This window comes from Diadema antillarum, unplaced genomic scaffold (assembly GCF_040938485.1).
Source record: "Diadema antillarum isolate AM-2024a unplaced genomic scaffold, OU_Dant_1.0 seq00000699_RagTag, whole genome shotgun sequence".
Taxonomy (NCBI): Eukaryota; Metazoa; Echinodermata; class Echinoidea; order Diadematoida; family Diadematidae; genus Diadema; species Diadema antillarum.
In genome coordinates this window covers 153,083-180,065 of record NW_027271604.1, presented here as the reverse complement: position 1 = coordinate 180,065, position 26,983 = coordinate 153,083, and the positions used below count along the sequence as shown (strand labels likewise).

The following is a 26,983-nucleotide window of genomic DNA, read 5'->3' as shown; positions in this document are numbered from 1 at the left end:
GGCCTCAGCAGCTCGGGCCGTATGTGTGAAGTCATTTGTGTACAAACATGTATTGTGTGGATCACAATCTACATGTCAGTCCGGGAAACCCGCTCATGAGGACCGCCCCCGCATACGAGGATGGTCCCTCCTCATGAGGACCTCCCCCCGCCTCATGAGGCCCCCCGGGGAACGCCTCATGAGGCCCCCCATTCACTTCTTATTCATCTCACATCTGACGTATAAATTGTCGCAACTTTGCACGGTGATTTTTTGTTACACACACATGTCCACTATCCATGATGAAAAGAAGAAAAAATCCTGTCTGTTTTTTTTTTTTTAAATCGAGTTTTAATCACCCGATGCAGAGCGCCCATCAAAACACGGGCGCCAGCGCGTTCGCACAATGCAAGACTGCCGCACCTAGCGGCCTGATCTGACTAAATATTTTCGATGCTTTTTTCTGCGGCTCTCACCTCTCCGCGCACGAATCAGCCTCGTGAAGCTGAAGTCTGACATCTTTTTACACAAATTCGTAACGAGAAAAATTAAATCAGTACTAACCTGATCTTGTCCATATATTCCAAATTACTATTCCACACTGATAGAGTAGGTGGGTAGATGACATACTCCAGTTTGTTAGCAAAATAATCACTTTGTAGGTATGACGAGTTCACTTTCTTCGTCAATTCCGCCCACGATTCCGCCGTTTGGGCGCTTTTTCTGGAATCATCCCGCGACGCGACGTACGTCGCATCACATCACGCATCCAGCACATACTAAGTACCAGACTGGTATGTGCTGGATGCGTGATGTGATGCGACGTACGTCGCGTCGCGGGATGATTCCAGAGAAAGCGCCCAAACGGTAAGCGGGCGGCGGAATCGTGGGCGGAATTGACGAAGAAAGTGAACTCGTCATACCTACAAAGTGATTATTTTGCTAACAAACTGGAGTATGTCATCTACCCACCTACTCTATCAGTGTGGAATAGTAATTTGGAATATATGGACAAGATCAGGTTAGTACTGATTTAATTTTTCTCGTTACGAATTTGTGTAAAAAGATGTCGGACTTCAGCTTCACGAGGCTAATTCGTGCGCGGAGAGGTGAGAGCCGCAGAAAAAAGCATCGAAAATATTTAGTCGGATCAGGCCGCTAGGTGCGGCAGTCTTGCATTGTGCGAACGCGCTGGCGCCCGTGTTTTGATGGGCGCTCTGCATCGGGTGATTAAAACTCGATTTAAAAAAAAAAAAACAGACAGGATTTTTTCTTCTTTTCATCATGGATAGTGGACATGTGTGTGTAACAAAAAATCACCGTGCAAAGTTGCGACAATTTATACGTCAGATGTGAGATGAATAAGAAGTGAATGGGGGGCCTCATGAGGCGTTCCCCGGGGGGCCTCATGAGGCGGGGGGAGGTCCTCATGAGGAGGGACCATCCTCGTACGCGGGGCGGTCCTCATGAGCGGGTTTCCCGGACTGATGTATGACAATAGTTGTAATATGTTTGATACCGCATGTAATGCTACTACCGTATATACCGTGGATGGGCTGTTCAGTTGGCAATGGTTGGATTGGAGGAGCTAGGACTGGGACTTAGGAGCTCAGTTTTATTTTGGAGTTTTGGCTGTCAAGTAGCCCGACCAGTAGCCCGACCAGACACTGTAAACGCTGTTGCGACGTACCTACACTTTTTTTGTTGTTGTATGTACAGCGACTGGGCTGTGTATAGTTACCCGACCAGACGCTGTAACTACGTACAGCGACTGGGCTGTGTATATATGTGTATAGACTGTATAGTTAGCTGTCAAGTAACTATACACAGCCCAGTCGCTGTACATGGTACGTCGACATACCTATGTACAGCGACAGGGCTGTGTATAGTTAGCTGTCAAGTTACAATGACCAAAACAAGACTGATGCCTGGTGATCTCGATGGTAAATTTATCTCATGAGTCCTGTCTCTTCACGGTGGGCTTCTTCTTCTTCCATGTTGTACACTCCACTAGATATGTCTCAGCATATCTGGGCAGGTGTGGTGAAGGCATGATATATATACAGTGTCAGTGCCATTAAAATGTCTACAAAGTCACTAGACTCTATATATGTGCAGCTAAAAACACCCCTGGTTGTTAACGAAGTTGTATGTCCTGCTATCATGGCTATGCACCCTCTTTTTTAATGTAAAGGTGAATTAGGAATGTCTTTGAGAGCGATGAAAATCCGTTGCCCCAGCTGATCTCCGATCGCGGCGCGCATTTTAGGTAGTGGCAACTAAATGGTAATCAACATTAGAGAGGTGCAGTTGACGGCATTCATTCTTATCTGATGTTGTGATATGTATGGTCAGCCCTAACTGTGACCACACTCCTTGAAATGGCAATCTCTTGCAGAAAGAAGGGCCCAGCTGAAAGTCATCATGCTGTTCCGCATCTTACATCAACTGATTGACCGAAAGATCGGTCTGTATCTGTCCGTCGGGGAATGTTCCGCAGAGACTGCGTCTGGCTTCACGGATCCCCTCCGTATACAGACCGAAGTCAATGATTGCGGCTCCTGTGTGGAGCAGTCGCGCACAGATCAAACGTTACGATAAACCAAATTTCAGACAGCTTTTTTACATTCAAACAAGTTTGACATGACATGACACATTATGCAGCAATATTTGGGATAAATTTCTCAATTGTGCAATCGAAATACTCACATAAACTCGGTTATAATGCAGACATTTTATCGATATCGCAACATCGCCGTTCGCAAGCTGTAAGTCGCCATTTTGAATCTGTAAGCCAATCACATGCGAGGTACGTGTTTTAGTAAAACAAACACGTAGAAACTACCTCGCATGTGATTGGCTAATAGATTCATAGTGTATGTTTCTGCAGTTTGAACGTGACGACGCGACAGGCTGTGTTTTACGTTGAAAATTCTACTAAAATTTTGGATTATTCATTAATCTGGTGAGTTTAATGTATTCTTAAAAAGCTAATTTCACTATACAAGCTTAAATTTGCCGACCTAGGGCCGTGAATTAGACGCAATCGAGAAGGGTGAGGTACCTCACTCAATTTTCCATAGACATAGTGGTTAAGAACATCCACACAGCAATGGGTACTGCAACCTTCCGTCTGTCTACGGAGGACAGCGTTAATGGCAAAATATAAAAAGAGTCCTCCGGACAGACGGATCTTTCTGTCTAATCAACTGATTGCTATTCCACCTGAACCACCTTACATTTACCCGGTAACACGATCATCTGGACGAAGACCTACTCAATATCGACAACAATTCTGCAGGACCTCTGGCTTTCAAAACTCCTTCTTCCCAAGTGTCATACTCTCCTGGAACCAGCTCCCCATCAGTGTGACAGCTGCTTCTTCCCTCGAACAGTTTAGGAGGCAGCTGGTCAGGGTGACACTGCGTCAAATCTAGTTGGAAGAGGAGCTAATTTTACTTGCACAAAGAGCACTTTTTACTTTTTATAGTGTATATTACATCAATTGCAACAACAACAACTGAATAGTTGAAGAATGGAACCCGAGTTTAGCCCAGCCGTGGATTGAGATAGTTAAGCCGTGAAGCTTGTTTATTCGATCTGTGAATAGATCAAAACCGTAAAACAAAGAAACTATTAGCGTCTTGTTGCTAATACACATGCAGTAACTTGGACATGTGAATCACATGTAATACTCAGGCATGCCTTGTACACTGAACTTGGACTTCTGAATCACATGTACATTATTCATGCACGTCTTGTACATTATACACTTGTATATGATTAAATCTTTACATTGCCTGACATGCATATGATATAGACTCAAAGACTTCTCTTATTGTCACTGTCTCTTATTACCTTCATAGTATATTGTACGTGTATTGTACATGTACACTTCACCTGGATTTATACCTGTCACATATTGAAAAGCAACTAATAAACCATCATGTTTCTGTTACATACATACATTGTGGGGAGTATCAATTGAACATGCACATTGAATGCTTGGAATTTACTACGACACTTGTATGCTAGATGTATGCTAGATGTATGTAGGAATTTGCTACAACACTTGCATGCCAAAATTACAGATTCTTTCTGTCTTACTGAAAGAACAGCTTTGTATAATATATAATACACTGGCTCATTGTGCTCATTTACTTTGTACACATGCAGATTAATCTGAGCACTTTATTTGGCACTCTTGCACTGTACTTAGTTGTATTGTGCATATCCTGTCTAATTTGTACTTCTGCACAAACATGTAATTTTGTACAAATACAACACGTGTTAACACCCTTTAACTCTCAGTGACTTTGCTTCATACACTTGCAGTCACAAATCATACGGATATGAAACATAACTTACATTATGTATAAGTCAAACTACCTGTACTTATTCTTCTGTCAAACATCACTTGCATCTACACTCTGATTGTACTGTAGACACTCATAATCTCACTTTGAGCCCAGTAAATGATGCTGAATATACTCAATGTAACACCTTAAAACAAATCTACAACCTGCATTTCTGTATTCGCTTAGCACTATTGTTACCTCCATACCATGGATTCTACTCAGGAAATGCAAATTAAACCTTACAGTACACCACTGAGTAGATTCTTACACTTGAGATTCCACTTTAGGCGCTACAAACACTGTACGAACTGCTGTCATTTAACACAGTTCTATAATTACCTTGCAATTTGTCTTGCAATACAAACACCCACACTGATGCATGTCGATAAATCATACACAAAGAACCTATTAACGTGTGGTGACCTTTTCCCACTATCAACTCTATTCACCAACAGCTTTGTCTCTTTAAACCATTATCGACATTTATATAACTCTCTAAATCTGTCTTAATGTCAATTTCTGTCACAACTGTATCTTCACACAACCACCACATCAGGTTGATGAAATGACATTACACATAGTTCATAAATTCCCGGCATTACATGCCTTGACATGAACGTGCATTACATGAACATGCACTACTGTTCACGTGCAATACCTGTATAACCATGTACGTACATTGTACCACGTTGCAACTCACCAGTACGCATGCAACAAATTCAACACTGTAACTGAGTTCAAATGAGTTCATAAGTTCGCTCAAGCATACACTTATTTGCTTTCTTTCAGTTTTTAATGTTCATTTCACATTTTCCGGTATTTACTTACTCCTGTAGCGGGACTAAACTTGACTTGCATGAGTCTTCTGCAGAAACGGACGAGTCAGCATTCGCATCCCATGACGCGACCAGTCTTCACGTTGGAACGGTCAGCTGCTAACTAACTGAATGGCACAATTAGAACTGCGCGAAACGTGACAAATGACAACTTTCACTCACTGCGCATGTCGTCTATGATGTCTTCAAATTACCAATGACGCAAATTTTCCTAACCAGAATCAAAACCGCTTCGCTCCGCGAAACATCCTCCCCACCCAATGAGGAAATCTCTCCTCATGATCGCTTTAACACTGAATTTATCACAAACAAATCACTCGTCGTATCCCTCAGCTGGGTAGATCACCGCGATTTTCGTAACTGGACGTCGATACTCAGCAGTTGGCGTTTTCACCTTCACATTGCGCACCTTACCATCCGGTCCCGGGTAGACTTGGATAACGCGGGCGATGGTCCATTTCCCTCGAACCGCGTTCGCGTCAGCCATCATCGCGACGTCGTCGACACGTACGTTGCGGCGATCGACGTGCCATTTCTGTCGCGGTGCTAACAACGGAAGAACGTCTCTCGTCCAGCGATGCCAGAATGTGTCGACAATTCGCTGAATGAATTCGACACGATGCCTCGGATTTCTCGTTTCCCGGAACGGCCCTTGAGCGACGTCGCTAGATGCACGCCCCAACAGCATATCATTGGGACATAGGTAGTTGCCGTCATCGGGATCAGTCGGAATCCTGCCAATCGGTCGCTGATTCACGAGGTTGGCGACCTCCAGCAGGCACGTATACAGCTCAAACGGTGTCAAGATCTGCTCCCCAATTGCCCTCTTCAGAGCATACTTGCAGCTTTTAACCAGGGACTCTGCACTGCCATTCTGATGGGGGGCAGCAGGTGTCGTGAATGTCCATTCCGTGCCTTTCTCAGCACAGAATTCTCGTAGCTCCTCTTTAGACCAGCCTCTTACCATGTCTCGTAGTTCACGCTGTGCACCAATGAACTGAGTTCCATTATCGCTTAGGATTTTCCCTGGCTGGCCCCTTAAAGCGAAGAATCGTCGAAGCACTTGCAGGAATTCCATCGTGGAACAGTCTGTTGCAAGCTCAAGGTGGACGGCCCTTGAGTTTAAGCATGTGAACAGGACGCCGTAGTTTTTTGCAGTCTTGTTTCGTCCTACCCTCACTTGGAAAGGACCGAAATAGTCACATGCCGTGTAGTGAAATGGCGGCGTATGTGGAGATAGCCTCTCGGTAGGCAGGTCTGCCATTTCCTGGGTCTCAGTCTTGTGGTCGAATGCTCGGCAAACTGTACATCTGAACTTTACTGTTTTTGCCAAATTATGCCCTTTCAATATCCAGTATCTGCGTCGAGCCTTAGCAGTCGTTACTGCCACTCCATTGTGACCACTCTCGTGGAAATGCCGTGTAATCAGGGTAGATATCCAATGCTCATATGGAAGTAGCACTGGATGCTTCATTTCAAATGACATTTCAGCCTTGCCTACTCTTCCCCCTACCCTGATTATGCCTGTTTCGTCTGTGTATGGGCTGAGGGTCTTCAATTCTCCCTTGTCGACTCTGGCCTTTAATGACTGCTGGGCTTTCTCGATCAGGAAATTTTCTCCCTTCTGCAGGTCATCAGGTGTCAAAGTGCAATCTGTGTCTTTCTCACTCTCGTCAGTTTCTCTTTTGCACTTTGCCTTCAGCTTTCTCAGGAACCTCAGCACATATGATGTCACCCGGATCAATTTTCTCCAGCTGGAGAATTTGGCACAGTCTATGACATCCTCATCTGGTAGTTGGGTGATGTTTAGAACTGACTGTTCTTTTCTCATTTCCTTCTCCATTTCAGGCATCTTTTCCTCTGCCTTGCCTTCTTCAGGCCATTCTGACATAGGCTCACGAAGGAAGTCAGGTCCGTGTTGCCATCTGGCTGTCAGTTGATCTGCATCTAGCCCTCTCGACAGGTCATCTGCTACGTTCAGTTCTCCGGGGATATGACGCCACTTACTCGGGTCAGTAGCAGTCTGGATTTCACCAACTCGGACAGCGACAAACATCTTGTAACTCCTGGCCTTACTCTTTACCCAAGATAGTGTTATCATGCTGTCAGTCATGAAGATAACATCTGCCAGGTCCAATGACATCTCAGTTCTGATTGTGGTGTACAACCTGCTTGCAAGTACCGCTGCTTGCAGTTCAAGCCTTGGGATAGTCAACTGTTTCAGCGGTGCCACCCTAGACTTTGCTGTCACAAACCGCACCTCGTACCTCGCCTCGTCTACCTCCCATCTGAGATACGCACATGCTCCGAATGCCTCCATGGATGCATCACAAAAAATGCAAAGAGTTGGCTTGCCTCTGGCATTAGTTGGGGTCAAACATCTCTGAAATCTGACATTTGTCAGCTTTTCCATTTCTCGGAACAGCTTTCTCCATTCTGTCTGACTCTCCTCGGGTAGTTCATCATCCCAGTTCAAGCCTTCCTCCCACAGCCTCTGCAGTCCGATCTTTGCTCGTATCACTATGGGGGTTGCAAATCCAATGGGATCGAAGATACCTGCAACTTGGCTAAGGATGCTCCTCTTTGTCATCTCGATTGCTTGAATTGCATCCTCTTTCAGTTTGACTTTGTATGAGAATGTGTCTGAGTCATTTTCCCATACCACACCCAGGACTTTCTCGTCAGTGATCGTCTTCAGTAGTCTGGGCTTTTCGGCATTCCCATCATGTCCTCTGGAGAACTCCTTGTTTGATCTCCATCCCTTTACTTTGAACCCTCCATCAGCCAGTACTTTGTCGATACTTCTGCTCAGCTCCTCTGCCTCTGTCACTGTCGGCACCGATGCACCGATGTCATCCATGTAAGTATCATGCATGATGGTTGATGCAGCTTTCGGATACATCTTAGCGCCTTCCTCAGCTGTCTTCCGCAATGCCGTCTGTGCCATAGCTGGGGATGGCTTATCACCGAAAGTGACAACTCTCATGATATAGACATCTGGCTGCTTATCCTGATTCAAATTCCTCCACAGAAAGCGGTGGACGTGCTGGTCCCTTTCAGGTATCATCACTCTGTGGTACATCTTGGATATGTCTGCGCAGAGTGCCACCTCGTGTTCCCTGAATCGCATCAGTACACCAAACAGTCTATTCAGCAGATCTGGACCCTTCATCCAATAGTCGTTAAGCGAGTGTCCCTGGTAGGAAGCAGATGAGTTGAATATGATTCGGATGGGGGTACTCTGCTTTTCCGGTCGAACGACCGCATGATGCGCAATGTAGTGCACTGGGCCTTCATACAATCGCACTTCATCCTTTGACAGCTTTCTGGCAAATTTCATTTCAACCATCTCCTGGATCTTTCTGTCATATGCGTCTGCATGGTTAGGATTTTTTGCCAGTTTCCTCTCAGTAGCATATAGCATTCTCTCAGCCTGAGCCTTGTTATCCGGTAGAAGATCCGGCTCCTTTTGCCATGGATAGGGAACGAGCCACTGCTTGCCGACCTTCTGACAGGAGTCACTGATAAGCTTACTCTCATCCATTTCCTGTCTACTCAGTCCGTCCTGTTGGTACTGGCTGGGACCATGACAAACTCCCATCGACTCTGTTGTCCAGAAATCTTTCAAGTCCACAGCATCTGTAACCATCACATTCAAAACTGTGTTTTTGGCAGCCTGATGATCCGGGTCAGCTCCAAATACCACCCATCCCAGGGGGGTATGTCTGGCAACCAAATTTCCTTTCTGCCTGGTTTCTCCTGTGTGCAGTTTAGCATGATCAATTCCAACCAGGACGTCAATCGATCCGCTGCTACGATGTAGACAGTTCTGTCCCAGGTTGAACGTCTTGCACAAGCCATCTGTCTGGACTTGTACTATCTCATCATTGATGGAATCCAGTCCGACAGCCGACACTCTGTACACTCTGTTGTCATCGAGAGATCGAAGTCTTAGTCTGTAGATCTTTGTCTGGACCTCTTCAGTGACACAGCCAACTTTCGTGATGTTGATGGATATCGGCTTTCCCTTCAACCCTAGGTTCTCTGCAACTGATCGTCTGACAAGGCTAATTTGTGCACCAGAATCCAGTAGACAGTTTGCTGAGTAGCTCTGGTCCTTGAAACCCATCATAGTAACTGTCACAACAGGCAGAAGGGCTGTTTTACCTGAAACACTTGCCACTATCTCACGAGCTGTTTCTTTGTGCAGCAGAGGATGATGAAAAGATGTGCACTGTTCTCCGTTCAATTTCTCTGTGCACCTCTTCCGTCGCTTACAAGTTTTCATGTTGTGATCCCTTCCTGCTCTCTTCAAGCAACTGTAGCATGCATGATTGTCTTTCATCATTTGGAACCTTTCGGGCTGACTCTTTGACAGGAGCTTCTTACACTGGTCAACCCAGTGATCAGATGATTTACAAATCCAGCATTTGTAGTCTGCCTGTTTACCTGACTTATCCTCTTCAGCGATGTGACTAACTGAAGCACTGGATCGTTTGTCTTTCTGTTGAGTGGAAGACCGTGCATCTCGAAGAGGGGCCGATGCTCTTAATCTCATCTTCATTTCCCCACTCATCCAGGATCGCAGTGCCTCAAAGGTAGCCTCCTGTCTATCCCTCTGTAGGTAGCGGAACCAAACCTTGCGATCATTGCTGGTCATCTTTCTTTCCACCAGTGCCAGCATGTGGCTGTTATCCATATCTCCCGTTCTCCCCACTTCCTTCAGTGTGTTGTAACTTCTCATCACAATGTGCACAAGATCGCAGAATCTTGCATCATCTCCCTCTTTCAGTGGGGGGAACCGCTCCATTTCATCTACGATTACATCTGCCACAAGCCTCGGATCGCCGTATATGGAGTCCAGCAATGCCCATGCTTCATCATAGTCATTTCCTATCCCTCTGATTAGCTCCAAAGGCTTTCCGTGTAATGCTGTACGAAGGATGGCCATCGCGTCCCGTTTACTGTATCGGTCAATCAAATGGTGAAAGTCCGATTTGAACGTAGAGTACACTCTCACGTCTCCGCCGAAACGTGGCAGTTTGGGCCGCTCTACCTGTACTCTGAATGCAGACTCTACTTGTGGACTGTCAGATTCATCTGGCCTTTCAGGTGAGGCGACATTGCTGCTAACATTTACAGCCGGTGGTGTCTCAGCTCTCTCAGATGCCTCACTTGCTTTTGCTTTGATGCAATCCTTGACCTTTATCTGCATATCCATGAAGCTTGACTGACACTCTTCCAACCAAGTGCCCTCTTTAAGGAACTGCTCGTCATCCTCGATGATCTCACAGTAGGCTTCATGTTTCTCCTCTAAGTCCTTATATGCTAACTCCAGATTCTGTAAGGACTCGGTGACCTCGTCAAGATTCCTGTTGCTGTCCAGCAATTTCTGCAAGGCGTTCAATAATCGGGTCAGCTTTGCCTTAGCAGTCCTCCTCTTGATCTTGAGGTCCTTCTCTTTCTGTTCTGCACTCATGACTGCATGCAGTGTTCCCTCTGTCTCCTATTCCAGGTCAGCTAGGAATCGAATTTGATGAATAGTTGAAGAATGGAACCCGAGTTTAGCCCAGCCGTGGATTGAGATAGTTAAGCCGTGAAGCTTGTTTATTCGATCTGTGAATAGATCAAAACCGTAAAACAAAGAAACTATTAGCGTCTTGTTGCTAATACACATGCAGTAACTTGGACATGTGAATCACATGTAATACTCAGGCATGCCTTGTACACTGAACTTGGACTTCTGAATCACATGTACATTATTCATGCACGTCTTGTACATTATACACTTGTATATGATTAAATCTTTACATTGCCTGACATGCATATGATATAGACTCAAAGACTTCTCTTATTGTCACTGTCTCTTATTACCTTCATAGTATATTGTACGTGTATTGTACATGTACACTTCACCTGGATTTATACCTGTCACATATTGAAAAGCAACTAATAAACCATCATGTTTCTGTTACATACATACATTGTGGGGAGTATCAATTGAACATGCACATTGAATGCTTGGAATTTACTACGACACTTGTATGCTAGATGTATGCTAGATGTATGTAGGAATTTGCTACAACACTTGCATGCCAAAATTACAGATTCTTTCTGTCTTACTGAAAGAACAGCTTTGTATAATATATAATACACTGGCTCATTGTGCTCATTTACTTTGTACACATGCAGATTAATCTGAGCACTTTATTTGGCACTCTTGCACTGTACTTAGTTGTATTGTGCATATCCTGTCTAATTTGTACTTCTGCACAAACATGTAATTTTGTACAAATACAACACGTGTTAACACCCTTTAACTCTCAGTGACTTTGCTTCATACACTTGCAGTCACAAATCATACGGATATGAAACATAACTTACATTATGTATAAGTCAAACTACCTGTACTTATTCTTCTGTCAAACATCACTTGCATCTACACTCTGATTGTACTGTAGACACTCATAATCTCACTTTGAGCCCAGTAAATGATGCTGAATATACTCAATGTAACACCTTAAAACAAATCTACAACCTGCATTTCTGTATTCGCTTAGCACTATTGTTACCTCCATACCATGGATTCTACTCAGGAAATGCAAATTAAACCTTACAGTACACCACTGAGTAGATTCTTACACTTGAGATTCCACTTTAGGCGCTACAAACACTGTACGAACTGCTGTCATTTAACACAGTTCTATAATTACCTTGCAATTTGTCTTGCAATACAAACACCCACACTGATGCATGTCGATAAATCATACACAAAGAACCTATTAACGTGTGGTGACCTTTTCCCACTATCAACTCTATTCACCAACAGCTTTGTCTCTTTAAACCATTATCGACATTTATATAACTCTCTAAATCTGTCTTAATGTCAATTTCTGTCACAACTGTATCTTCACACAACCACCACATCAGGTTGATGAAATGACATTACACATAGTTCATAAATTCCCGGCATTACATGCCTTGACATGAACGTGCATTACATGAACATGCACTACTGTTCACGTGCAATACCTGTATAACCATGTACGTACATTGTACCACGTTGCAACTCACCAGTACGCATGCAACAAATTCAACACTGTAACTGAGTTCAAATGAGTTCATAAGTTCGCTCAAGCATACACTTATTTGCTTTCTTTCAGTTTTTAATGTTCATTTCACATTTTCCGGTATTTACTTACTCCTGTAGCGGGACTAAACTTGACTTGCATGAGTCTTCTGCAGAAACGGACGAGTCAGCATTCGCATCCCATGACGCGACCAGTCTTCACGTTGGAACGGTCAGCTGCTAACTAACTGAATGGCACAATTAGAACTGCGCAAAACGTGACAAATGACAACTTTCACTCACTGCGCATGTCGTCTATGGTGTCTTCAAATTACCAATGACGCAAATTTTCCTAACCAGAATCAAAACCGCTTCGCTCCGCGAAACAACAACAAAAAAAAGCATCAAACAATGCAGCGTGGCACACTAGTTTCAGCACTGCACAAAGTACGAAAATACTCTTTCCAGAGGTTAGTACTTCACCCGGAAGAAGAAGAAGAGAAGACCAGCCCCAATGCTTCGTGTTTGGCTCTCACAGGGGTCGTTTAACCAGGGGGCTGCACCTCCCTTACACTCTTGGCTCATCAGAAAAAACAAAACAAAAAACTTAAAAAAAAAAAAATCGAGAAAATAATCACAACGGTACCGAAGCCCCCCCACTGAAAACCCAATGGCCCCTGGGGTACAAGGACCTCGACACCCCCCAATCAGTCCCGAACCCCCCACCCCCCCCCCCCCACGCTGAAAACCCCCGCGGCCCCTGGTGTACAAGGACCTTGACGCCCCCAGTCCTGAAGCCCCCCCCCCCCCCCCCCCCCCCCACACACACACACACTGAAAAACCCTGCGGCCTCTGGTGTACAAGGAGTGCCTCGGGGTTAGGTCAGCCCCTGTCCCAGCGTCACATAAGATTCAAGAAGCCCACCGTGAAGGGACAGATACCATCTGTCTACCATTTGCATAAATTTCCACGTTTACACCTCACTTGCCATGCTTGATCTGTAGTTTGTAAAAAAGTGCAGGATTGTGTAAACCATAGCCTAACCTTTTGTTACATGTACGTGTATATGTATGATGAACCATGGCTAAAGTAAAAAGTAACTGCAGGTAAGCACAGCTGGCAAACCACCCGGTGGAAGACTGCACAATTCATCGCCAGGCGGGAGGATGGACTGCCAGCAGCTCCGCAGCCTCACTCCTCCTGCCAGGTCCTGGCATGGTGCTGGCTGAAAGATTCTGACCCAGCCTTCAATGCGTATGATACGAGTTTACAGATCAGAAAGACCACAACTTTGCACTAGGCAAGAAGAAGAAGAAGAAGAAGAAGCGCATTCTAGGTCCTCTGGGCTGGGATGACTATTGTTAATGTTAGAATCTGTTTCTGAGTGTTGAGTTGTTTATGATAGTAACACAACAGATTATTAAATATTATTATTATTTAATACAATCATACAACAACTTCAAGCAAAAGGCAAAGAGATACACTGTATGTTCATATTTTGTGATTTTTTTTTGTTTTTTTATTTGTTCGAATTTACTAAGGCTGAACCCATGTTTTGAGGGTATTATTGTTCATAATATGACCATGTGTGCTTATTTTTATCGTTGTTGTATCCTTTGTTCTGTGCAGTTGGAGCATTAACAACTTGTGGAGATGGAAACAATAAAGGAAAAGTTGGAGTTTAACTCCGTGCAGTACCAGTGCTCAGCTCTGAAGGAAATCGTAAAAACAATAAAAAAGAAGAAGTCTTCACAGTCAAGCTCTAGTGAACCAATAATTGCAGCAACCGCTAGGGTGAGTACACTACAAAATGCTGTAGCCGAGCTGGTATAGATAAGTCCAGTTTTTATGATATGAATCATCAATGAAATTATTAGGTGATACGCTATCAGCGTATCACCTATTGTGATTGTCAAAATCTCTCTTTATTTTTTTTTATTCTTCTTTCTTTCTGGACAATTTTGTGTCGTCAATATCTCAACAATGACATTACGGAATGACATGAAATTTTCAGTCAACATGTCTCATAACAATATCTAGCCACAATAAGGTTTTCATGACAGTAACATATCTATGACGTCATCTAGGCGCCATTTTGTGATTTTCGGACCATGTCACATGATCGATCATAACTTCATAACTAGATGTCATTTCTGCATCATTTTCGGTGGACATAAAGTTCAGGTCACGCTCTATCTTACTTTTTAACGCTAGTTTAAGGTCTTCATTACGCGCGTCAAAATTTTAAAAGGCTTAAAACGACTTCCCAATGGGAAATCTCGAAGTTTCAGACAATTTTAAGCGTTTCAAACATTTTCTCGCGTGCGCGTCCGTCCGCGCAATTTCGCGCGCAGAGGGCATAACCAACATGAAAATGCAATTTTTTTGACTGATTTGGATTCCTGATACTTTGAGTAACAATATCCACTGATTTCCGATCGATGTTGACCTATAACAAAGGAATGCACTGGCGTCAAAGTTGAAATTCCGCGCGTGCGTCTTTCTGCAAATATAGTGAAAAAACATGTCTTTGTTTATTTCGCCATAGCTCTTTAAATCGTCCTTTGACCCTATATTTCTATTGCATATTACAAAAGCATATGAATTGTAAATAACATTCCAAGTATCAATATTGCCAGGAAAACTCGATGACGTGATCATATCGTCATTTTAAATAAAAAAAGTGGAATTGATTTTTTTGAGGTACTGTTTCTGATATTCATTTGCTCGTATCTCTGTTGTTTAAGCTCAATATTATCCCAAATTCGGATATGTTGTACTTTGAACATTTGCCTTTCAAGTCCATGTCATGCTTTTGAAATTTGATGACGTCATCATACTTTAAATTGTGATTAAAAGTAAAGATGCAAAATCGGACAAGTTTCGTGTTATGTCTATGAGAGGTAATTTTTTTTTAAACCATCCATTGACTTGACAACGTTTAAGCACCTTGATCTCAGCTGATTTTGCTTCATTTCCTCTGAAATTTAAGTATGCTGTAGCTGAGACAATAAGCTGCAGTAATCATGCATTTTGTTCTTTGAAATCTCCTCATGAGGTTGATAATTTTGCAGTTTAAAACTGAAAATGAGAATGGAATGTGGACGAATCGATTCCTGATTCATCTTTCACATACATAAGTTTACGTTCCTCATATTTTCTCGTCGAGACGTATGGCCGAGTGGTTAAAGGCGCCGTCTCAGAGACGTGAGGTTGCACTCGTGCGGGTTCGAACCCCACAAGATCACGAAACAAAATACCTAGCTATTTTACTTTTTTTTTTCTTCAATGGTGTATTACACATTCGTCCATGTAGAAATTACGTTCGTATATAAACGCACCTATACACACACACACACACACACACACACACACAATATCCCTCTGTTTTGTGTTGGAGACCACATTGCTTCGACTGCTGCAAAATGTTGCATCCTGACTCTGTCAAACCGATCATAGTATGTAATGACGACAACGGAGGTGTTGTACTTTGAGCAATTGTCTTTCAAGTCCATGTCATTGTTTTGTACTTTGATGACGTCATCACACTGAAAATTGTGATTAAAGGCAAGGTATCAAAATCAGCCGATTATAGGTTTTATGTCTGCGGGACGTATTTTTCCGAAATTGTCAGAAATGACACAGCGACATCAGCCGTTACAAGGCCACATTTCCGTCTAGCAATGCAATACATGTTCACGCGGCCACGATTGTTGAGTGGGCATTGACTTTTTCCCCCTGTAATATCTATACATTTTTTTTGGCCTTACCATTTCCGTGGATGTCCCGTGGCCGAGTGGTTAGAGAAACCGTTTTGCATGCACGCTCAATATAACTTCAAGGTGCCTATATCACATTCTTTTCTTTGTCGATCACAGAAGATGACCGACATCTGATGACCCCAGGCGTATCACCTCACTCGTCAGTGTGACGAGTTTCATGTCTCGTTTAGAACTTTGATATTGCCTTGTTTACTCAGTGTTCTGTGTTGTGTTGACACACTGCTCTGATTTCTTTTTGTATCTGAGAACAGTACTTGATTTCTGATGTGAACATTTACCAGATCTATACTGTAAAAGCAGAAATTTTTGTGTGAGTGATTTTTCATGCATTGCCGGGTGAGATGAATTTTGCATATTTTTTATTTCTGCAGGATCAAAATCTAGAATCATATTACATATAGCGAGCAAAAATATATGCGCACTTTTATTTTCATGCTAGCTTCACATCGCACAAAAATTTCCATGTTATAGCACATGTCATTAATGCCTTGATCTGGAGACTGAACATAATAGTGATACTGTAAACATCCATATTTTTGTGTGACTAATTTTTCATGCTGAGTGGGTCAGAAACATGTTCTTGAATTTGTGCTGCACAATTGTCAACCCATTTTACAATATGCAGAGAAAATTTTGAACATATTTTTGCAGATTTTAGAATTTTTGCTAGCCAGAAGTTGCATGAAAAACGTGAAAATTAATGTACTACGAACATTTTTACGTTAGCAGGAAACATGCTTTAATAGTAATCTACCATTTTGACCAAGATGTGAAAGGGGCCTTCTGGTAAAAGTCTAGAGCAATGACAATAGCAGAGTCCATTAGAAGAGCAGTGCCGATAATGGAAAAGCAACTCTGAGAATGAATTAATATAATTGATATCATTATTATCATTCCTATTATTATAATATTATCATCATTTTTGTTATTTCCATCAAAAATAGGTAGTACATTCCAAATAACTTTGTCAAAGAGTCTTCACAGGTGCTGTTGCTAGGGTTTTTATCTTGACAATTTAAGTAACTTATGTGCAGCCCTTCTTACGTCAGTCACACACAATGCTGTCTCCTCATGCAATGTGAAATATAGCACTCACTCTGTATGTATAATTTTAGATTTTTGGTGTAAGATGTGTCTTATTAACCCATGAAAAAGGAGGAGTCCCGGGTATACTAATACTAATACAGAGTATACTAATGTCTATGGGAAATGCCTGTTGTAACAAAATCAGCCTGTCCTCAACGGGTTAAGTTTTGGGGATGAGAGGGATGAAGTTTGTTTGCATGTTGATTTGGGTTGGGCTTTGGTTTTGTTTTTTTGGTTTCGATTTGTTTTTTGTCATTTATCAAGAGTTGATGGGTTAGAATAAGGTAGATTTAGAAAAGGTTTGATGAACTCTTGCTTTCCCCAGTGTGTTTTTGCCACCATTTTTTTTTAACCTTTATTACAAACTAGATCGATGAGCTTGAGCTGCTGTGGGGTATGTGTCGAGATGGAACGCCTTCTATCAGCTCTCTCTGTGCCCACTGCCTCTTTGAACTGTGTGACGATGGAATCCTAGCCTACGAGTACCTGCTCACCAACCTAATCAACCTTCTGCCAGTGTGCAATAGCATGCCGCCCATTGTGGGCACAGTGAGCGACATGCTGCTGATGGTTGTGAAGCGTGCGGTCTACTGCCTGATGGGTGCAGGAGGGGAGATAGTCCCCACATCTCAACAGTACTATTCTATGAGGTTAGTAATATTAGTCACCGTGTGCTTTCTATCGCAGTTCTAGTGGAAGCAACCTCATCCTATATCTTAGCAGTGAGCTGGCCTTTTTGAGCCAATGCTGTGAAGGAACAAGGGCTGATGGTTCAGGTTGCCAGATTGCCTGACAAATTTAAGCATGTTAATCAAACAATAATTGAATATGACTGTTTTCAATATCTACAGTCATTCCAAGTGTAAAATCATTCTTCAGGAGAGGCCTTTCAAATGATTGGGAGATGACAGTCAGCGTTATGATGAGGCTACATATGCAAACACATGCCTAATTTATCAGCAGTTCTTTGACCACTTTGAGTATTGTATGCCTGTGCACATAGATTGTGTGTAATTGTAGTGTTTTTGTCATGCATTGCAACACACAGAGGAATCAGAAGACCACCTGCATTGTCTCTTTTGTCACGTTTGACATTACCGGTAATTGTTTCCTACACAGTAATTTTCCCTTAGCCAAAGATACGAATTTGTTGAGGTGTAGTATTATCACCTTGGTTAATAGTCCTGGCAATATGATCAACGCTAAGAAATTTGATATGAGCTTGGACTTTAGAGGAGAAGAATTAGGGTTTACAAAAAAAACAACAAAGTATGTAAATAAGGCAGTTACAACAACAATGACAACAACAGCAAAAGGTTCCTAAGATAAACATTATGTCAACCAATTTACACAGGACTTTGTAAGATAAAAGTACAGGGTCCCGTTTTATCAAGAGATAAAATCGAGTTTAAATTTCCTCATCACACAGGCTGCCATAGACTTACAGTTGAAATCAACTATATAATCAATTTTAACTCTTCATAAAACAGGGCCCAGGTCATATTGACTACCAATACCAAAGGGATGAAGCTTATGTTGTGAGTGGAAATGTCTACACACAACAGGATTGTACCAGAGCAAATGTAGTTTCATGTTATTGGGAGAATAGGTAACCAAAGTGTGATGTCTCCATGAAAACTGGTTTCTAAACAACCTCACCTTTGTTGTTAATAACTGTGCTTGCACCTGGTTCCAACCCAAACTATAACAAAAGACTGTGACATCATCACTTTGGTACTCTGTTGGTACAGAAATGGTTTCATGTGGAGCTCTGTTTGTATGTTGGATCGAACACTCTGTGCAATGCGATTTCTAGTGTAGCAGAAAGGGAAATATCAGTGTTGTATCTCTTCATCCCGTCTGCCCATTCCTGTAGGAAGCCGCCCCATCCTTTCATCTCCATGCTCCGCAGCAGACCGGAGTGCTGGCCATGTCTACTCTCAGAGGTCCGTGCCTTGCTGTCACAAGAAGACGACAGGTGAAGTAGTAATTGTTACCCTTGTTAACCCATTTCACATGTAAACCTAGTGGCCTGTGCATCAAGTCTATGGGGATTTCAGAATTCAGTATGGAACAGGTTAATTGTGGGTCATTTCAGTGACAAACTTACCTTATAGAAACAAATGAAGAAATGTATGTCTGTATTGTTTGACCTTGCATCATAAGATCCACAAAAGGTCACAGGTCATTTTGTGGTATGTTTTGAAATGCACTCTTCTGATCAAAGATACCTCACAGTTTCGTAAATTTGTGATATTTACACTCATTTAAAAGACTTTATGTTGGAAACAATGATAATAGATGAGGTTTGTGTGGAAGATTTCCACCAGTCTAACCATAATTTTATATATGAGACTACTCAATTAAGTGGTGCCCAATTATGCAATGTTTACAGTGTAACTGTTTGAAAAATTTGTGAGTGATATGTGAAGTGCATTACTTTTGTGTAAGATTTCCTGACATATATAAGGGTTTTGTTTTGTTGTTTGTTTGTTTTTTATGCAGGTTGAATGTTGAAGTGTTGTACATGCTGAAACCGTTTCTCCAGAGTGTGTTATTAGAGCCAAATGTTAATCCAAGGACAGGGTCATTTCGCATGCTCCTGATGACATGCCTACAAGAGGCCTGCTCTGGACCCAGCTCCACCCCACCAGGATCCCTCTTTCCCCAGGAGGTTGTAAGATATCTCCTGGCATTCCTCTCCTGTGTTCAGGTTAGAAAAACAAAACAAAACCCAGTAATCTCCATGTATAATGCCCTTGAATTTGATGTGTACTTTGTATTATTTATACTGTATTAGTAGCAACAGGTGATATATATGCATGGAATACTGTAAAAGTTAAATTTTTGCAGTGTGGAAATTTCACACATTTCGCGCAACCAGAAGCTTGTGCGAATATTTTTGCATGACATAATGTTCCAGAAGTTACAGTCCTGATGCTGCGGAATTTGTGAAAGACAATCTCTGTTTGTGATCTGGAGAAGTTTTGCCGTAGGAAATCTTTGAAAAAGTTGTGAAAATTCTCAACCTGAAAGAGACACTGATATGCAAGAGAAATTTCTGGGCCCTGTTTCATAAAGCTGTTCGTAAAGTTACGAACAACTTATGAGCGACTGATGATCAGTTCTGATGTGCTATACATATCAGAATTTCCATAATTCAGCACAAGAACTGATCACCAGTTGCTCGTAAGTTGTTCGTAACTTTACGAGCAGCTTTATGAAACACCCTCCAGGTATGTGAAGTGTAACCAAGGTTTCATCAAGTATGCATAAAAGATTGCCTTAAAATTCATACTTCACCAATTATTGTCCTCTATAGACCGACACAGAAGCAGCAATTCTCGAGGCGGTGCATATGGTGAGCGTTGTCATGGAGATCGTGGCTTCCAGGCCTCGGTCCGTTGACGATAATCTTCTGAGGCACTTGTTCCACCACTCCCTCTGCCTAGCCCAGTGCCTGCGGGGGAAAGGTATGGACATGAGCAGCGTGCTCAGCCACCTGTCGAGGGCTTGCCATCGAGGCTTGCGGTGTGGAGACGGCGTCATGATCTGTTTGGTAGGAGATCTGTTTCTTGGCAGCTCTGTGCGTGAGCAGCACTACCTCCTTGACTTGCGTAAGTGGGGTGATCTCCCATCTGTGTGTGTGCAAGTGTAGCTACTATAAAACTATGTTGCAAAATCTGAGCAAGACCCCCCCCCCCCCCAAAAAAAAAAAATAAAAAATTTAAAAGGATTCATACATAACAAGGCTCCACCTAACACATCAAAGCATAACGTAATAGGGGTAAATGTCTGGTGTTTTAAGAATACATGTATCTACACAATGAAGCATTAACAAATCCAAAACAACGCTGGGAAGAAATACAGGTACCACTGGTACAGGTACCGAGCCCTCGTTACAAGCTTACTCCGTGCATGGCCTTTCAGTGCATGGCCTTTCAGAAGCAGCGTAGCTCCTACAAGCACATCATATATTGAGTTATAAATCAAACATTGCCGGGCATTTTCTAATCTATGTTGTATACCGACTAGATTGGCATAGTGCTTTCGACTGGCCAAGCTGAGCTCAGTTGCAAACATGTTTAGGAATGGAATTTTTAATCATGAGCCATCTTCCCTCTGACTCTCTGCAACGTGGGCCTGAAGAATTTGAATTTGAAATTATGTCAGTGCATTTTTTTCCACATAAATCAAAAGATGCTTGGAATAATTTGAGACCCTCCCTGTAAGCCCATGCCTATGTAGCAAACAGCATCTCTTGTGTAGTGTATAATGCCTATTTCTTTCTTTTTAAATCAACACTTTGATACCTTGAGATATTACCTTTAACTGAAAAGTGAGTTATCAGAAATTTTTGCATTTTTTTTTTTAATCTCTCTTGTAAAGACAGGGCTGTGGGTGAAAACAGACTTTCGGTGTTGGTAATTCCCTTGTGACAATTGTTGAATTTTGCCTTCAGGTCTCTTGTGACAGATATGTATTCCAACTGCTACTCCATTTGCCACCAAACTTTGATCAGAGCTGTACTTTAGGGATATTCATGTTATGTTACTTTGAAGGGTCACAGGTCAAAGTTTACATTCAATACTGTCTTTCTGGCATGACAAATGACTCTGCAGCTGATACTCAAATGGCAACAAAACTTGGGTGACAGATTTGCCCTGTCTGTCTACAATATGATATTTCCCTCAAGATTTCCCCCACCATTGTTTGATATCATAATCATTAGATAATTTTGTGATGGAAATTTACATAAGATGATTCTTTTTGGCAACTGTACAATATATGGCTGATACCTCTTTCTGCACTTCTCAATACTACTTTTGATTTCTTTTCCATTTATCTATGAATCTAACATTCAAACATGCAGCCTGAATTGTCCCAAGTGGCAAGACACAATCTGGCAGTTGCCTTGAAAAGTGTAATGCCTTATGAAATTATTGTTTCTATTTGAATCTCATAAAAATATGTAGAAGAAATTGTTTCATTTTCATTTAGTATTATTCAGATAGGTAGCATTATTTGCAAAACTTCATACATTGTACATGAAAACTTGTCATATTTCTTTGTCAAAACTGTCTATTTTGGGAACGTCCGAATGCAGTGCTGATGTTGCAGAAGCAGTTGACTGGAGCTTGGGGGACGGAGAACTGGAAACTGCTGCTATGGCCTCTGACTCAAGTGTTGTCATCTATGTATGTGAAGTCAGACATTGAGATGAAGTCAATGGAAGCAGGACAGAGGATGGGAAATATAAAAGTGGCCACAGACTTTGTTCAGTGGATCGCCAACGATCAGATGCCCCAAGAAAATGAATCGTCTGTTGTTGACTGCCGGAGGGATCGGGTGAGAATTTGGATCACATCCACTGCAAAGAGCTGGAAATGATAAAAAAACAAAAACAAATACGAAACAAACAAACAAACAAAAAACCAGGAAGAGTAACAGCAAAGTTTTCATACTCAAAGTACTTTTATCAAATTTTTGTTTTTTCAGTTTCTTTGCTGAAAAGTTGTGTGTGTAGTCTAGTTTTAAAGTCATACTGCAAAACCAGAAATGTTCATGTGCATTTTAATTCATGAATTACGAGAGAGCCAAGATCCCTAAAATTGAAATACATGCGAAGTTGTTTCTACACTATGTGCATTGAATGCCAGCAGCAGTTTGCAAAAATTTAATGCTGCGAAAAAGACTGTAGGCTCCAATTTGGTAAAATTTCTTGCTTTACAGTAATTTCCATGTTGGATAACCAGCCATGTTCACAGAATCTGTGGTAGCAAGCATTTTGTAGTTATTTAACCCTCCGCATGTCCACACACTTAACCAGACATATGTGGGACGATCAATTTGTGTGTGACATTCTTCTGTGCAACTCTCTGATCGTGGGATTGAACTGACTGAGTAATATTTCTTTACCATTCCAGGAACCAGCCATGCCACACTTGCATTCATGGCACACGGCCCTTGTGGCTACCGAACGACTGACCAGAGTGGTCTTGTCCAACATCGACAAGGCTCGACAGTGGCTGCGCTGCCAGCAGGCCAGAGTACAAGCAGGGGATGAAGGCGAAGAGAGCTGGAGTCGCGTGATTCCCGTTGCAGTGGCCATCATGTACTCGTTTGAGTGTGAGCTGATGAAACCAGCTAGCACTCTGGTGGTTAGCATTGCCACAAGACGTCCACCACTGGTATGTGTGTCGAAAGACGGAGTCCACGTCGTCTCTGTATTGTGTGCTTTCGTCACTCTGCTGTATAGCTTGTTACCCTCTCAAATCATCCTAGGAGCTTGTGTGTCTGTCAAACAAAGGGAATTCTTCTTTGCCAGAAGAGTTTTAAAAAAAAAGCAAAGCAAAAGATGCGGTAAAGGCTCTTTTAGACATGCCTGTATCCACAAAACATTTCCCTTTATAGGAGAAAAGAATAGTGATAAGTAATGGCACTCAACCTATCTAGCTCAGGGTAGTCCATGAGGGGTTATCTAGTGAGTCACAGGGACATGCTGGGATTTTTGCTCAACGTCTTACAAAAAAATGCAATATTCTAAACACCATGGCATGCCCAAAATGGACAACACCCTGAACCTGAAGAAACTTGCAAGTGAGTCAGTCTGTAGGGAAGCTTCCCTATAAATGTGGCCAAAGATATCTACCCTTGGATTACACCTCATTCACTGTCTTGAAAAGATAAATCTGGGCTAGCACCAGAGAGCATTTGCAACCCTAGAGCTCCCAAGATGTTAAGCAGATTCCAGGTTAAAAAGGACTTTATGCATCGCAAATGTGATATGTATGCTCTTTGCTCCCTCACATTTATACACAGGGTCAATATCGATATTTTTACATGTGATATATTAACATTTTACCTTGTGGGCCTCTCTCAGGTGGTATATCTAGTGTGCACAATCCTAATAAAAAGCTGCAATGGTTTAGAAATAACTAATTTGTACCAATCTGAGGTTTGTCAAGATGGTAGTCGTACAGACCCTATTTGGAGACTTGTTTCCGTCTGCAAAACATGCACAAAGCACGGGCTGATCTAGGAATTCCTTAAAGGGAGGCACACGCACCCCCCTTTTTTTCTTTTTATTTCTTTTGTTTTTACCAAACATAAAGAGGAGGCGCGCGCCCTGTGCGTCCCCCTCTGAATCCGCCACTGCAAAGTGCATTATGACTCCCAGCTTTTCAGTAATGTTGTGCATCTTTTTTGTTCTTTATTATTTCATCTCATCGCTGTGACAATGAGAGTTGTATCTCCTACCTAGCACCTCCCTGCTCCTACTTCCGAGTAGACTTGTGAATGCTGATGTCATGGTGTATGTGCGATCACTAATTCAAAAATGAATGTCTGGCGCCCTTGTCGCATGCTTGCAGGCCCACAAAACTGTGTTTCTTGCCATGAACTGCATTGGGAGAATGAAGTACTACTTTGCTGATGGAGATTCTTTCATGAGGCATCTTCCCCGCCTGGCCTGTCATCGATTCATCACAAACAGGGTTCTCCGTCTGATAGCAGCAGAGGATCTCGGTCCCAAGATGCTGCATCTCCTTACAGACTTGTGGGAACGGCAGGTGAAAATTAAACCTTTAGCGACTGAAGATTCTGTGTATAATGGTCTATGGTTCCGTGGAAGGTATAGCATTATTGCTCTCATTATTTTGACAACTTTCTAAAAGATTTGAAATAGCTCACTGCATGTGTATTTTTGTCTTTTATAAGTTACATTTATTTGAGGGCCTACTGAGACTTAACCAAGAGACTTGTGAGTCTCGGAAGTAATTCTGATATACTTTTGTCGACCTTTAACCTCTTTTGAATTTCATAGTTTTATATTCTATATGAAAACAAAAAATGGTGAAGCATAAAACTATTTTTTTTTTAATGGATGGGTGGTTTCGGGCACTTTAGGAATTCTTGAATGATATTGATTAACACAAGCTTTCACATCAGTTGGCAAGTAATAGACCATGGCTATATTATCTTTGGACTAACTCTTTCTAATTCATATGTGGCCATGCTCTGTTTCTTGCAGGGAACTGAAAAGCTGTGCTTTGTTTGCTACTGATTGACGAATACATCATCATAAAATATGTACCAAAATAATCATTGTTTTATTAGTAGCCATTAAAAATTATGGGCATGCATATTTTTTATGCACATTTCTTATCAGATTTTCTTCAAATTTGGCAAAAAGGTGCATTATAGTGAAATGAAGATGCCTATATTGTTTTTATGCCTCCGCAACGAAGTGGCCGGAGGCATTATGTTTTCGGGTCGTCCGTCCGTCCGTCCGTCCGTCCGTCCGTCCGTACGTACGTCTGTACGTACGTCCGTACGTCCGTCCGTCCCGTTTTGTTTTTGTCGATATCTCAAGAACCGTGTGGTGGTTTTACATCAAACTTGGTATGAGGGTATATCCTTGGGGGATAATACTTTGTGTGGATTTTAGGGTCACAGGGTCAAAGGTCAAAGGTCACAGGTTATTTTGTGAAAAAAAAAATTGAAATTTCATGTTTTTCTCCATATCTCGCAAATGGTTCAAGGTATCTTCATGGAACTTAGTATATATGCTTGTACTGATGGGCAGTGATTATCTAGGGAAGTTGGGGTCGTGGGTCAAAGGTCAGGGGGTCAAAGGTCAAGGTCAACTCCTCAAAATATCACTACTTTCCTTAGAATGCAATATGCCTGAAGGTTTTTTTTTTTAAAAACTTGATGTATGGCATGTATTACCCAATATATATTTTTGGGGAAGTTTCTTGCCAAAAGGTCAAAGGTCAAAGGTCAAGTGAAAGTGCTAAATTGCACTTTTTCCTCCATATCTCGAAAGTAACTCCAGGTATCATCATGAAACTTACATATTTATGCATGTTCAACCTAACAGTGATTCTCTTTGGAACTGTGAGGTCAAAGGTCAAAGGCCAGGTTTAGATAATGCTATTTTCCCATTTGATACTGAAATTATACTTTTCCTCAATACCTTGAAAATTACTTAATGCATAAACTTATAAAAGGGTCAAAAGTCAAGTAAAAATCATCAGTTCCCCAAATACCTGCACTCTGACATTTTAATCATTCATCCAATTGAACCTAGTTCTAGGAAAGTGAACATTCAGCACATTTGTTTCAAACCTGTCCTTTTAATATTTTGCCAGTTGTGTGAAACTGTCATCACACATTGTCAAGACATTGTACTATATACCTATTAGGAGAACCATGCATTATGGCGGAGGCATATCAGTAGCCGTAGCGATATGTCTAGTTTTCTCTTGTAGCATCTTTATACATGAAAAGGTAAATTTAACAAGGTCTGCTTGTGTGTGCGACGCTGGCCTTGTTTCTTGACAGTTTTTTTTTCAAATTTGGTATGTAAATGTATCACAGTGAAATCTATACACCTACACCTATTGATATTGCTGCCCTCACTGTTCCACCTTTTACAGGGTCAAAGGTCACCCTGATCATGTCAAAATTTGCAAAAATGCATGCTTATTTAGGCAATAACTTGATTGTTACTGGATTTTACTCAGACTTGCTAAAGAGGTGTATGGGTGGTCATTCTACATGAAGGACACAACAGTTTGTGGTGACGGCGCCCTCAGTGTTCCGACTTGGAGGCCATGTCACATTTCTTGTATATGCTGTATAAGCCACATTTCTTGTCAGATTTTATTCAAACTTGCTATGGAGGTTTATGGGGAGTTATTCTGGGTAACAAAAGTTTTCATTGCCAGCGCTCTCATTGTTCAAACTTTTGTAGGATGACATGTCATATTCCTTGTATGTGCTATATATACTAGCCCAACTACTAGATTTTAGAAAGTTTGAGTTATCACATTTGATGCATATATACGCATAGGTCAGTTGTATCA

At 41.9% G+C, this 26,983-nt stretch overlaps 2 protein-coding genes across 2 annotated transcripts in view; one reads left to right on the top strand and one right to left on the bottom strand.

Moving 5' to 3' along the window:
* LOC139737683 (focadhesin-like) overlaps nucleotides 1–26,983 on the top strand; it is a 62,343-nt gene that overhangs the window by 282 nt on the left and 35,078 nt on the right. The window contains exons 2-9 of the mRNA XM_071648362.1: nucleotides 13,873–14,037; nucleotides 17,481–17,761; nucleotides 18,988–19,089; nucleotides 19,617–19,824; nucleotides 20,434–20,728; nucleotides 22,219–22,460; nucleotides 23,039–23,302; nucleotides 24,485–24,682. Coding sequence (XP_071504463.1) covers nucleotides 13,897–14,037; nucleotides 17,481–17,761; nucleotides 18,988–19,089; nucleotides 19,617–19,824; nucleotides 20,434–20,728; nucleotides 22,219–22,460; nucleotides 23,039–23,302; nucleotides 24,485–24,682 — 1,731 coding nt within the window. The 5' untranslated portion in view covers nucleotides 13,873–13,896. The remainder of the gene's footprint in view (nucleotides 1–13,872; nucleotides 14,038–17,480; nucleotides 17,762–18,987; nucleotides 19,090–19,616; nucleotides 19,825–20,433; nucleotides 20,729–22,218; nucleotides 22,461–23,038; nucleotides 23,303–24,484; nucleotides 24,683–26,983) is intronic.
* Nucleotides 5,395–12,490, bottom strand: LOC139737684 (uncharacterized). The gene is made up of 3 exons (XM_071648363.1): nucleotides 8,638–12,490; nucleotides 6,354–7,179; nucleotides 5,395–5,921 (listed from the first exon to the last, which is right to left on the bottom strand). The coding sequence occupies exons 1-3, from the start codon at nucleotides 10,650–10,652 to the stop codon at nucleotides 5,487–5,489; spliced, it is 3,276 nt and encodes a 1,091-aa protein (XP_071504464.1). The 5' UTR covers nucleotides 10,653–12,490; the 3' UTR covers nucleotides 5,395–5,486.

Bases quoted from the DNA above. Each gene is read 5' to 3' on its own strand.
- LOC139737684 (XM_071648363.1), bottom strand. From the start codon at position 10,652: ATGAGTGCAGAACAGAAAGAGAAGGACCTCAAGATCAAGAGGAGGACT. The intron at 7,180-8,637 runs GCCGGATCTTCT...TACTGACCCGAG, and splicing joins CCCTATCCATGGCAAAAGGA to TAAGTGGCGTCATATCCCCG. The intron at 5,922-6,353 runs GTGAGGGTAGGA...CTCGTGAATCAG, and splicing joins ACTATTTCGGTCCTTTCCAA to CGACCGATTGGCAGGATTCC.